The 13,431-nt window shown below is 39.1% G+C and overlaps 1 protein-coding gene across 5 annotated transcripts in view; it reads left to right on the top strand.

Annotated features, from left to right (window-relative positions):
- The window catches only part of LOC143279974 (general transcription factor IIF subunit 1-like), a 153,967-nt gene extending 141,515 nt beyond the window's left edge, over positions 1 to 12,452 (top strand). For all 5 annotated transcript variants that reach the window (XM_076584369.1, XM_076584368.1, XM_076584367.1 and 2 more), the window contains one exon: positions 10,545 to 12,452. In XM_076584369.1, the coding sequence (XP_076440484.1) occupies positions 10,545 to 10,752 (208 nt within the window). In that variant the 3' untranslated portion in view covers positions 10,753 to 12,452. The remainder of the gene's footprint in view (positions 1 to 10,544) is intronic.
- Positions 12,453 to 13,431: the final 979 nt, after the last annotated feature.

Here is a 13,431-nt window from a genome sequence, read left to right as displayed (position 1 = left end):
ACGAGCCTGGTCGACCACAAGCGCAAGATAACCAATGGCAAAAGCATACATGATCATCAATCTCACTTGTCTCCAACCCCTCATCTCAGACTGTTTGTGTCCAGATTGCAAAGAACCGGTAAGCCGATGGTTTGATTTTTTCCCTTCTCTCAAATTCTGTATATTTTATAAATATTTTTCATTAATACAGTAGGTATTAGTGCAGTTGTTACTGTGTGTTTGTGTGTGTGATGTGCTGGGTGTTGAGTGTGTGGATATCATGTGGGTGTGTGCAGTGTGTGTGTGTGTGTGTGAGCAGTTTGTGTGTGTGTGTGTGAGCAGTTTGTGTGTGTGTGTGTGTGTGTGTGTGTGTGTGTGCAGAGTGTGTGTTTGGTGTGTTTGTGTCTAACTCTAAAAATGATTTTCAGTCATAGATCTTGTGCAAATCAAAGTCTATATTTTTCCTCAGAACCCATGTATCCTGGAGCTGGAGTATCCTAGAGCTGGAGCTGACTGCTATCATGTTGTGGAGCAGGAGGATGTCCAGAGGGTGAAGGGTGCCTCAAGGGAAGCTTCAGGCTCAGCCAAAGAGAAGCAGTGAAAGATAATTGACACGATACATTGTTGCAAGCGACAAGATGGGAAAGAGAGGGAGAAGTGTATGAAGCAGGACAGTTTTAATGAAACAAACATTTTGTTTTTATTGTAGATATACTTCTTTGACATCAGAAACCAGAAATTGAGTTGTGTGCACTCCATTTGCTCATGTTCGGGGTGGAGGCAATTGGACCGGCTGACTTCTTGATACCCGCGTACATGCTGCCAGTGTTTCCATAGTCTGCTGCAGACTGTATGCTCTGGCTCATATTAAGCCAGTAATCGTTGGCGCAGCGCCGAGCTGTCTGCTGACACTTGCTGCGTGCAGACCTCAGTGCGTCCCATGTAGCTTGGTGGGGATTGGTTTTATGTGCTAGGTGTGCTGTACACTTGGTCTCCACTGCTGGTTCCATTTTTTGCCAGCTTGCCTCAAACCAGTTCTCATTTCTCTGCTCCTTTCTGCCAAATGCTGCCATCCCTGACAGGTAGACAGCATCGCACACATGTTTCCATTGGTGTCTATGGGGGGGTGGGGGTGGATATTGCAAGGAAAAAATGCCGTATTTGGTTATATTCTTCACTCATATTAACATATAATATCCATCAACAGTGCGCACAGATTCAGTTCATATTTATTGTTTACTTAATCCTTTCACTGCCAGGTGTGCAAGTGTTTAATATCTGACAGTGCCAGACATTTGTTTGTCACAACTGATTTTTTCTGTACATGTAAAGTTTTCAAAAAGCTTATATCTTTATAGCAACTGATCCAGTGTCCCTGTTGTTTTTTGTGAAATAAAAAGAAAAGATTGGGGTTTTTTTTGCTCCTAAATTAGTATATATTTTCATTTTATGAGATTCTTTTAAAAATTTATTTTATATTTAGTTTATTTTTATGAAATGTTTAAGAAATGATGGGTCTCCTCAACACATACATGACTAAAAATGTGACTTCACCAAGAACTGAAAGAATAACAAAAAAACCAACAGTATTAGCTCCAGAAAATCTTAGCAAGTTAGTAAAATCGGCTGTGCTTTTTTTTTTTTTTTTTTAGTCACACCTATTTTTCACTCATACTGTATTCAAAAGTTTGTTTGCTTGAAACTACTGATTCAAATTCTTTGCTATTTTTTCATGAAATTTAGATGACTTATGAAAATGTCACTGAAGCCAGTGAAATGATAGTAATATAACAGAAGCACAACAGTCATAGTACAGAATCACCCATAGTGAACAGTAAAAGTGTGTTGATGCATAGTTCACAATATGAACTGTGAAATGGTCCAGGGACACACACACACACACACACACACACACACCATGTGTGATGATGATATCCACTTACAAATGGTCAGGTCAGGTCAGAGGTTTGCTGCATGAGGGGTATGTGGAAGTTCAGGAGACAAAAATGAAGTAATAAATAGATCAAATATTTTTTTTGAAAAAGCAAATAACTGCATAATACATGCGGGCACACAGTCACATGCATAATGGAAAAAAGAAAAGAAAACTAAATACCTGTTCTTTAAAATGTAGCCAGTTCAGTGCCAGAGTATTTTGTTAAAAAAAAAAAAAAGTGCTCTCTCCTTGCCAGGGAATTTTGAGGATTTGGGGGTAATAAATCACAAAAAATTCTAGCACAAAAGCTATGGGTGATACAGAAAGAAAGTAAATGTTTTTGTGAAGGAAAATGAGTGTAGATTCTGCTTCTGGGCTCTTTTACCCAATTAGGTTAGATAAGATCATTTTTGTGCACCAAAAAAGTCTATTTCCACCTCTACATAACAACACCCATAAAGAAAAGAAACAAAATACATCTAGAAATAGCATGCCTATTGTCAGATTATACCTGTAGAAGAAATTAAAATAGGCTATAAGTTTATGAAAACAAACCACAGCTTGTGCAGACATGTTAGTAGATCACTGTCCCAACAGTGACAAAGGGGTGGGTAAAGTCAACGTAAAAGGTCAATTACCATCTCAGAAACAGAGCTGGCAAGCTTTTTGACAGCTGAGAGCATTCGGGAGTGAGAGGGTGAAGTTCTTTGATGACATTCACTCCTTTCAAGTTGCACGTGGGCTGATTAAAGTGTCTGCTGTGCATCCGGCTTGCCACCTCTTCAGACAAGTCAACCATCTGAGTCAGAAATCGTACAAACTTGCAAAACTTTAGCCATGAATATGACAATCCGATGAATAATTTTAGCTTGTGGAACTCAGGAGATAAAGAGCTCTCAGGGGAGCTAATTTAATGGTTAGCAGACTGTATTTTCTGTAATGCAGAGCTCGAAACATAGAACGTTGTAACATGACGTATGGCGCACGTCAATACAGCATTGGTGAGTGACATTTCATGACATACGCCATACATCAACAGCGCAGTCAAGAGGTTAAGGACAGTGGTGAAATGGTTAACGAAGAAAATAGTGAGTAAAATAAATTGTAATTTTCATAAACAGTGCACAGGGACACAGTTCACATGTATTGTTTAACTCTCTCCGGACGAAGGAATGCGTGAGCATTCCTACATAAAATGTATTTGGTTTCAGACGACGGAATGGAATAGCATTTTCAAGAAATAAAAATCCATCACGCGCTGTAGACGTGATTTTGTGATTAACCAAGCAGAGTGCGCTATTCTGGGTCACTCCACAATCGAATGGTGTGATTGGCCAGCCTGCCATGTGTGGCCCGTCTCGCACACACGCTGACAAAGTCACTGACTGGTCATCTGCTCGCATGCCAGCCTGTTAGCAAAGCGCGCTCTTCTCAAAATGTTATGGAGCGAACAAGGCAGCGAGGCAACATTTTAGTGTTGCCGAAGTACTTGAAATGCTACAAACTGAAGGGTCGGACATTGAAGAGGTGGATGATGACGAAGAAGAAAGTGAATTTAATGCAGACAGCGAGCATGGGTATGGTGATTCGGGGTGAAAAATTGGCATTATTTTCTACATATGGCAAAACTGTAAAAATAAGATGAGAAATTTGATTTTTTTTTTATATGTAATCGCTCAACACGAAATAAACCAGTTCTGAAAGTTTCATTTTCGTACTCTGTAATTTGTATTTTTTGTAATTTTTTTTCCAAACCCTTACAAATGGGCCGTCTGTGGGGAAAAGCAAGGGAGAAAACTTGTCCCGAGTGAGTTAATCAAAGAATGCATATTGGCACACAGTTGTGTATTTATAAAGAAGGAAAAAAAGTTTATAACTTATAAATTGTATCAACTTTGTTATCTGTGTGTGTGTGTGTGTGTGTAATATATATATATATATATATATATATATATATATATATATATATATATATGTGTGTGTGTGTATGTGTGTGTGTGTGAATGATAGTCGTGTCCAACTATGACCATCAGAGCAGCAGAGGAGGCAACTGCTGTTCCGACTATTTGGGCTAGAATTTGATTATAGTGGAGAGTGTCTTGCCCAAGTACATCCCCACTCTCTCGGCCAAGAGGTTTTTAGGACAGTCGGCATTGGGATGGTTCCCAAAGGCCAACTAGCCCACAAGGCTGCAGCACTAAGAGCCAGTGCAATTTTGCCTCCTAGTTTGAGAGTCATAGTCCTTCACAAAAGACTAAGCTGTAAATGGTTTCCCATTGACTGGAGAAACCATTGATAATACAGCTCTCACTTCGCTGATCTAATTTACTGACCACAAAGTTTAACTCACTCGCTGCCATTGTCCGCATATGCGGATGTCGTCAGACAAAGCGTTCGATGCCAATGTCCGCATATGCGGATTTTGATTTTGAAAAGTCGCGCTGTTGGAGTGACGTGTCGGATACGAAACTCAAAAGCAGAACTGATTCTTAAGTTATCTCCGGCCAACTTTTCATTCACACACACAGCTTGTGTGCAGTGACACGCTCATTAGCAGACGACAACGAAGCATGCCCTCGGTCAGCTCTGCAAGTTGTTTGACAAGATGGCATCGCATCGAAGTGTTCGACACGGTAGGAGCAGTCAAACGCAACACAGCGTTGAAGCTACTTTGGAAATGATCCAAACTGAAGGCTCTAGTGTTGAAGGAGATAATGTTGGTTCGTTGGACAGTGATTTTGAACCATATCCCGATGAACTAGAAATAGATTCGACCGCTGAAGAGGGTGTTTACAGTGGAGAGGAAAGCAAGTCCTGACCATGTGCCAGCTGACTGACACTGACAACAAAATCACTGAGGAAACGGACGACTTTGCTGGTGTTTTTACCAGTGATTGGACTGAAAATGGTGTGTATGTATTATATATATATATATATATATATGTATGTATGTATGTGTGTGTGTGTGTGTGTGATTGCATGCATATGTTTACTTATTTTCTGTTTTACTTGTTCATTTGTAGAACAAGGTGCTGTAGAAATGACAGTAATAGTACTAATTCTGATGATACTGTCATTGTTTGTAATATTGTTAAAAAAAAATTTAAAAAAATCTAAAGTGTTTTTCTTTGACTACATGTAAAAATACTTACCACATTACGCTTCCATTCATATAAATATTTAGAATAAACAAGGGAATAAGCAAACAAATAATTTAAACAACAATAAGAAGAAAGAGTCAAACCTGCATGATCATTTGTGTGTGTGTATGGTTGCAGGGCATGTTGCTGTGCTGAAGTGGCAGGACAAAAAACCAGTTCATGTGCTGACAACAGTCATGCTGCCAACTACCATGGTCAGTGTGACAACACGACACCATCCTGAAAGACAGAAGCCAGCTGCAGTACAAGACTACATCACCAACATGGCTGGAGTGGATATGAGTGACCAGCTACTGCAAGTGCAAGGTCTGTGAAGACCTGTTCAAGCGCCACAACACACCAAAACACCAACCAAACTGCCAACTGGTGTCCAAAATGTGGAGTTCCACTGTGTGTGAAGCTGTGCCCAGGACTCAACATCATCTTCCATGAGATTTTTCACTCCAGACAAGACTATTGTCAGTGATAATACATCAGGTTTTTGTGTGCAGTGAACTCCCTTTTTTATGTAGAGACAATATTTTCTTTTGTGTGCATGATTTTCAACTTTCTCCACCATCTGTTCATATTTCATTGCATGTACTAGGTCTTCAGTTCCTCAAACAGTGTTAGGATGTGATGTGGAACATTTGTAAGCTGTTCAAGGACACTTGGTATACCTTTCTGATGGGTGCAGAAATGCTACAAAATACACAAAAAATGAATACCTTGATCAACAACAAGATGGTGAGTAAATAATTTAATTTTTTGCACAAATTTGGAACAACATTCACTGAATACACATAATAAATTTCAATTCTCTTGGTGTTTATTTGTTTTTTTGAGAATTTTTTTCCCATCCAATACAAACCCTGGGTTTTCAGGGATTCGCAAGGGCAAAAACTCTTGGCATGGAGTGAGTTAATGGAGGCATAACTGCCGGGATGGGACCTTTAACATTACATTGAATCCATATTTAACTTGCAGGACTTAATTCTTTGACTAAATGATATGTATGTTATTTTATTTTATTTCATTTTATTGTATGGGAGGGGTGTTTTTAGGAAAGTTAGTGTAACTGAGTTAATATGAACCAGATCTCTTCTTCAGCATTAGTTCACAGCAACTTCAGCAGTTGCTCACAAGTTGGATTTGATGTGTATGGCCGATTTACTCTGTTGTTTATGATGGATACTTCAGTGTTTGGTTGAATCATGGAACAGCAACTTGGGTAATTGGATCTTTGACATGCATATTTGATTGTCTGCATCTGCACACACAGGAATACGATAAAGGCACTAGCAGGTTTGCATTTGTTGTTGGCCTTGATAGGATTGAAAGTTCAATAATGCTCAAACTATTTCACTGCTGTACCTCTGAAAACAGAGTAAAACAGATAGAAATATAATTGGTGTGTGGTAATACAGAGACAAAAACGTGCACAGCATGTTGAGGGTAGATCTTATCCACATAGAAAGCAGATCTTTATGCTGGCTGCCTTGATGGACCCAGGAAAGCTGCAGTGCTTGCAAAAGGCCTATGGAGACCTGTCTGGATACCACAGCCAGTAATGACTCTTGTCTCTTCCTGTTAGTCCACCTGACAGTGCTGAGCTTGTTCAAGGTGCCTGTTGCAGTCGTAGGATGAGGGAATTTCCAGGTGACAAGAGAAACATGGTCATACTCACAGGAAGAAACGAGGGGGAGTAGTAGCAGTGGTGTCAAGCAAGATCTCCGTAGGCCTGTAGAAATGTCTAGCTACCGAATACAGCTGGTTGGGCGCAGACCATCTGTCCCATCTGGCAGTGAAGTAAGGGAAATAAGTCTCCTGGAAAATCCTTCTGTAGCCAGTGCATATCACTTACTGAAAGAATTAGCCAGCCTGTTAAAACTGAAAATAAAAAAGAGAAAATCCTTGACCTCCCGTGATGGACAAACATCCCCTGTGAATGAGTGGATGTATTTTTGCTGGTCCTCAGATATGATTATGAGCTGCTTCTCCATGAAGTGAAGAAGACAGGCCCCTGCTTTGCTGTCCCAGGGTTTCCTCTACAGTGGTGTATGAGCACATGCCCAGGTTCAGCCATGGGCAGCTATCTCTCCAGGGCACTTTTACATGCTAGGACTGCCTGTGCCTGGTATGGTCCAGATCAATTTCTCAAAAATCTGTCACCCTGGTCAACCAGACCAACTCTCCCAGTCCAGCAGTGGCATTGCATCTGTAGGGCTTGGAGTACTGGGAACAATGAACCTTTAACCAGTTGAGTGCCAGATAATTTTGTAAAATAGTGCTGTCCTCTTGCCAGGGAATTTTGAGGATTTGGGGGTAATAGATTAAAAAGAATTCTAGGACTATGGGAGATACAGAAAGAAAGGAGACGTTTTTGTGAAGGAAAATGAATGTAGATTCTGAATCTGCCACCATGCACACCCCAATCAGTTTGGTTGTAGATAGCTGTTCAGGCATTCAAAGTGAAGATAATGATTTGTGTGCCAAAAAAGATCTATTTTCACCTCCACAGAATGGCATCCATAAAGTAAACAAACAAAATAGCACACATATTGTCAGTTTATATCTGTAGAAGAAATTAAAAACTGGCCACAAGTTTAAAAATCAAATCAAACCTCATGTAGACATGTAAGTGAATCACTGTCCCAACAATGACCAGTGTGTGTACAGTCAACATAAAAGTCAATCATGTTCTTTGAAACTGAGCATGCAAGCTTTTTGACAGCAAAGAGCTTTCCCCAGTTAGAGAGAGAAATTATTTTATGACAATCACTCCCTCCAGGTTGCATGTGGACCAATAAAAGTGTCTGCTGTGCATCCAGCTTGACTCCTCTTCAAACACGTTAACCATCTGATTCAGTGACAAAAACATTAAAAACAAAAAGCATGTGTTTCACGTCCAGTACTCATTCAGCCCTGCGTTTGATGAAAATCATGGAACATTGGCGGGTGTTGATTTACTGCAGTATGCATTGAAACGTGAGTACACTGGTGTTCATCTGCCACACCCACTCCACACCCTTTGGCTGACATTCGACCTGTCGTCTTACATCACTCCTCTCCCTCTCCTCCCCCTTTGCCAACGCTTATTGCACATATTCTGTCAGTCATAGCCACTTGCTCAAAAAACACTGTATGGTTGGATGGGCGGACTGAATTACCATCAAATAGGCTGTCAGTTACGTCACTGTCATTATCAGTCACCTTCGTGTTCAAACCAATCATCAAAGAGAGATCCTTCTCCATCATCGAAGCTGTCCATTATCACAAGCACTGTTTTCAAAATTGTGTAACTCTGCTGACTGGGGACACTCCCTTTACTGGCCAAAGTTTTCAAAGCCCTTTTTTTGATTCACTTGTGTAAACAAATTGAGTCTATGTTTTAACCTGGTGTTCGGTTGTCTGTGTGTGTGTCTGTGTCTGTGTGTCCGTGGTAAACTTTAACATTGACATTTTCTCTGCAAATACTTTGTCAACTGACACCAAATTAGGCATAATAGTTGGAAACATTCAGTTCTTTCCAGTCATCTTGTTTAAAACAATATTGCGCCTCTGGGATGGGCACAAAAAAATAAAAAAATGAAGCCTAATTATATGCAAACTGCATTTACTGTTATATTTATGTTTTTTGTATTCTCTAAACTTGGCACTTTGATCTGATATTCTGACACAACAACAAGGGCTGTCATTATTATCATTTTTTTGTTCAAACAGGAACTTCTTTTGCTAAGCATGGAAGTTTTATTTATTTTGCAAACGTTTTGGTGCAGATAGTAAAAAAGGGAAATTACTCTGTAATTAATGCTAGGGGACTTAATTTGCTTTAAACTGATCTTTCTCATCTTAAACATTACATTTTGAACTTATACTCAATACATAAAAAACTTGTGTGTTTTACTCTCAGTGTACAGGGCTTTCACTATGCTCATTCGCCCAAGAAGTCTTTTTCGGAAAATACTAAAATCAGTGCGATGAGTGGACTGTACAGATCTGTTGGCTGAGCCCTGAAGGTCATGGGCAAAAATCTAATGTGTACACATATTTATACACATTGAAAGCGCGTGCTCATATTCTTCGTGAACGCGAACGATGCCATTTTGTTTCAAGTTGTTGACCTGCCTGTTCAATCCTATATTCAATGGACAATACACGATAACGTGATGGAAAGTTGGAGAAGGAAACCGTTAAATATTTATTCAGAGAAAGATTTGTGAATGCCTCATCACTTACTGGATTATGCCTCAAACTGCCATAAAAAATATCCACAGAATCAGTCGGAATTCACAGTTAAAAATAATAAACCATGCGAGTTAATACCCTTGAACTGATCACGATAAAACAAAAAAATTTCCAGTTTTGACTTTTCACAAAATGAAGTCCTTTTCACTTCTTACAACGTTTAGAAGTACTTGTACTTGGCTCTACATGTTATTAGTTTAACAAAATACTAAATTTTCATATCAACTTTAAAACTATAAAACTAGAATGAACATAAAAGAGAAATTGAATCGACCGTGTCGTACTGCATTCCCGGCGGGTGTAACTAAACTTGTACATCTATCTAGGTCTAGTGAAAACGGCAAAATGTTGCAGTGTGATTGCGGAAATAGCCATTAAAAAGAATTTTTTATTGCCCTTAAAGACATTTGGAATACCCAAGATACACCAGAATAATATGATTTAAACAGCGTTCTCACTGCAAATACCGCAATTGATTTATCGCCCTTTAAAAAAGTATGTTCAAATGTTGAATTTTAGACTGTCAGTTAAGGAGCCACGATAGTGTAATGGATAAGGCAGTTTCTTCTCACCTGAACATGCAGGGTTCGAATCTGTTAGGACTTTTTTTTTCTTTCTTTTTTTTTTTTTTTAATGTGAAGCTTTATAATAACAAATACAGAACACATTTTAACGATAAGATTTTTTTTTTTTTTTTAAGTGTATCACAAGTGAGTCTTGAAGGCCTTGCCTCTCTTGTTTGGATATGATGCAACCCCCTTTCCACATGCATTCCACATGGTCCAATTAGAAAATCATTATTGAGTAGAAAGGAGTCTTCTACCTGATGTATGCTCATTTGAATAGTATTTTTATAATCTAAACACATCAAACTAACCATTCAGAGTCTGTCTGTGTGCATTGAACCAAACTCCAATGAAGGAAAAATTGGAACAAATGCAGGACGTCAGTGTACATCTTATAGGCAGTAAGGCACTATTGCAACACTTTTTGCAGGACGTCAGCTGACATCTTATACTGTTATAGGCACTCAACTGTATAAAAGGTGTCTTGGTTGCAAAAGGAATGTCGCATCTATGCTGGCTTGCTGGATTCCAGATCCTTCAGTGCTGGCTAACTCATATGCTAACACTGTTTTGAGGTCCATCCCAGCATCCAGATGTAGTATTGTACATTATTACTATTATTTGTGTACCTAATTTTGTTTTGTGAAATTCACATTTGTCACATCTTCTCAACAGTGATGGCATAACAGAGGAGACCATCCGGCGTTACCTGCAGAGGAAGCCAATGACAACAAAAGACTTGCTGCAGAAGTTCCGCTCCAAGAAGCTCAACATGACCTTCGAACAGATGAGCAACATGATAGCTCAGCTCCTGAAGAGGATAAATCCAGAACGGACCACCATCAACAAGAAACTTTACCTGTCTTTGAAAAAGCCAGAGTGAGCGAGTTCTGTTTACAAGAACATACTAATGATATGGGAACCAGCAAGGGGAAATGGATTGAGAACTGAAAGTGAGATGTGCCTCAGTTTGTAATAACACAGTTGAGGTAACAGTTCAGCTGCTGTTCAAGAACACTACAGTTTGTTATCACCAGGTGAATTGTCCGAAGACAAATGAATTCTTCTTAACACTTGAAATAAGGTGACATGTTTATCACTTGTAGTAATGTGTAAAAAAAAAAAAAAAAAAAAAAAAGAAAAAAGTGTGAGTGAATTAGAAAATCATCACAGGAAAAATCTTGCACACATCTCATGTGTGGTCTGCACAAGTCTGAGAGAATCACTGAATTCCAGGGAAGTTAAGAAAGCAAAAGCACTCACATGCCTGTTACATTTATTAGCAAGTATGATCATTTTGTGTATATATGTTGTTGTTTTTTTATTACTATATATATCAGATACTGTGACAGAATCAGCAGTTTTTTGGACTTTAGATTCAGCGTTCACCAGTGATCAGGGTTGGAGGCACCATCTTGGCATGGTTTTGTGTTCTTGGAAAAGGCACTGTATTTTTCCTTACTCCACTAGGGTTTGCATGGGTAACTGACTTTGGTTGGGGAAGGTTAAAACGGCAGAAGGAGTGGATGGTATTGTATCATGTTGTATTTTGTATTGCATTACATTTTTCAAAACAAATTTTTCTTTGTGAAATCCGGGCTGCTCTCTTTAGGTAAAGCATGTAACTGCAGTACAGTACTACTCTGTTTTATTTTCCCTGCCTGCAAGAGTATTTGTTTTCTTTTTAAAGTGGATTTTTCTATAGGATTTTATCAGGCACAATGCTTTTGTTGCCATGGTTTCTTTTACATGCTGCACACGGGACCTTGGTTTATCATCTTATCTGAAGGACTTGGACCAGTGTCAAGACCACCACTTAAGGTGTAGTGGAAGAGGAGAAAATAATGGCAAATGTGAGATTTGAATCTGTTTGCTCAGATTTTCTCGCTGCCTATGTGGATGCGTTACCACTGACCAGGCCACCACTGATCATTAGTTGGGATGGTAGTGCCAAGTTATTGACAGTGGTTCAGATGTCTTTAGCCACTATAGTTAATATTGTGATTTTAGTAATCAGTTAGTTACAGCCACTCAAATGTCAGATCATGGTTTCAGTTTGGTGGAATGCTAGGCAGCATTGATAGTTAGATATGAAAGAATTTGTCACAGCCTCAGCTTTTGTGAAACGTCCCAGCATGCGTACAAAATTGGGTATCTGTTTGCTTGCATAAATGTGTGTGATGTATAGGGATGGTACACCTCTGAAGTGCAGCATGTGGTATCTACTTAAATACATGTGTGCAAGAATCCATTTGACACTATGAGGGATGGGAGTTGCTATGCTTCGAAAATAGAAACTTGTGTAAGTGTGGGGTTGTTTTTTTCCAAATTTTAAGTATGTATATTGCAATTGTTCTATGAAATGATAAATTTGTGAAAACATGGTTGTTTTATATTGTATGTTATCTTTTTGTATTTGGAAATATGTGCACATACATATAAGAATGTAGGGGCACTTATGAAAAGAAAAGATTTTTGCAAATTGATAATAAAATCTGTTGTGGATCTGATGTCAGTGAAAGATGGAGACAGTGTGCCTTGCAGTGAACATGATTAGAAAGTAATAAAAGTTGTGTCATTGCAGTGTTCTGCTTCTTCTTAACTGGAGATGGAGAAAGCAGAAGAGTTATTAGGATTATTTTGAAATATTTCTAAATATACATCCTTTGACATGTCAGAAACAGGATTGGTTCTGCATGATCTCTTTCTTGTGTATAAATGCATTGAGTAACAATCTTTTCACAGATTTAAACTGATGTCAGCCATGATCAAAACCAAGAATATAGGGGGAGGAGGAAGGGAGAGGGGGGAGTGGGGTGGCGGGGGGGAGGTGCACAGAAACTGAGCTGCAAGCAGCTACAATAGCAGGTAAAAAGAACTTCAAAGCCTGCCAACTTGAAGAAAGAAAAAAAAGATACCCATTAACATGCATGCATACATTCATGAAGCATGAAAAAGATAAGGGACACACTAAAATGTTGTTGGAAGTCCAACATGCTCCAAAAAATGAAGTTACACCGAACAGACTGCAAAGTAGCAAAGCTGAGCCCACTTAACAAGTTAAAAAAAAAAGTGCATGTGTGACAGCAGAGTAGGCTGCAAGGCACTGATTGGTGCACAGCATTGCAAGCCTGACAAAATGAAAACTAAAAAGCTGCATAGCTGTTCAAGACAATGTACAACCCCCCTCCTCCTCTGCTTATGCCTCTTCTGTGACCTGTAACCAGAGTGAAGAAGTCCACAGCACTCCCTGTCTTTCAGTGCTAATGGGAGCCCTGTCAATAATTTACAAGATTTGAAGGGGTAAGGAGAAAGGGGATTAAAATTGGTTTGGCATTATATACTATACCACTGTCAAACAAGTGTGAGCTATACTCATGTCTGTGACATATACAAACATTTTGAGCAACAGAGCAAGTTTTCTTTGTTGGCCAAGTTTTACAGCTTACACAAATGAAAAGATACTCGAGCCGAAAGTTGATGACCAGGGCATGCTGTTTTTTCTTCTCAGCAGTCAGTTTGATTCATATTTGCATGGTCTTCTGCACAGATCTACTGATGC

This window comes from Babylonia areolata, chromosome 3, assembly GCF_041734735.1.
Source record: "Babylonia areolata isolate BAREFJ2019XMU chromosome 3, ASM4173473v1, whole genome shotgun sequence".
Taxonomy (NCBI): domain Eukaryota; kingdom Metazoa; phylum Mollusca; class Gastropoda; order Neogastropoda; family Buccinidae; genus Babylonia; species Babylonia areolata.
The sequence above is the reverse complement of the archived record's forward strand: the minus strand, read 5'-3'. Positions and strand labels throughout refer to the sequence as shown.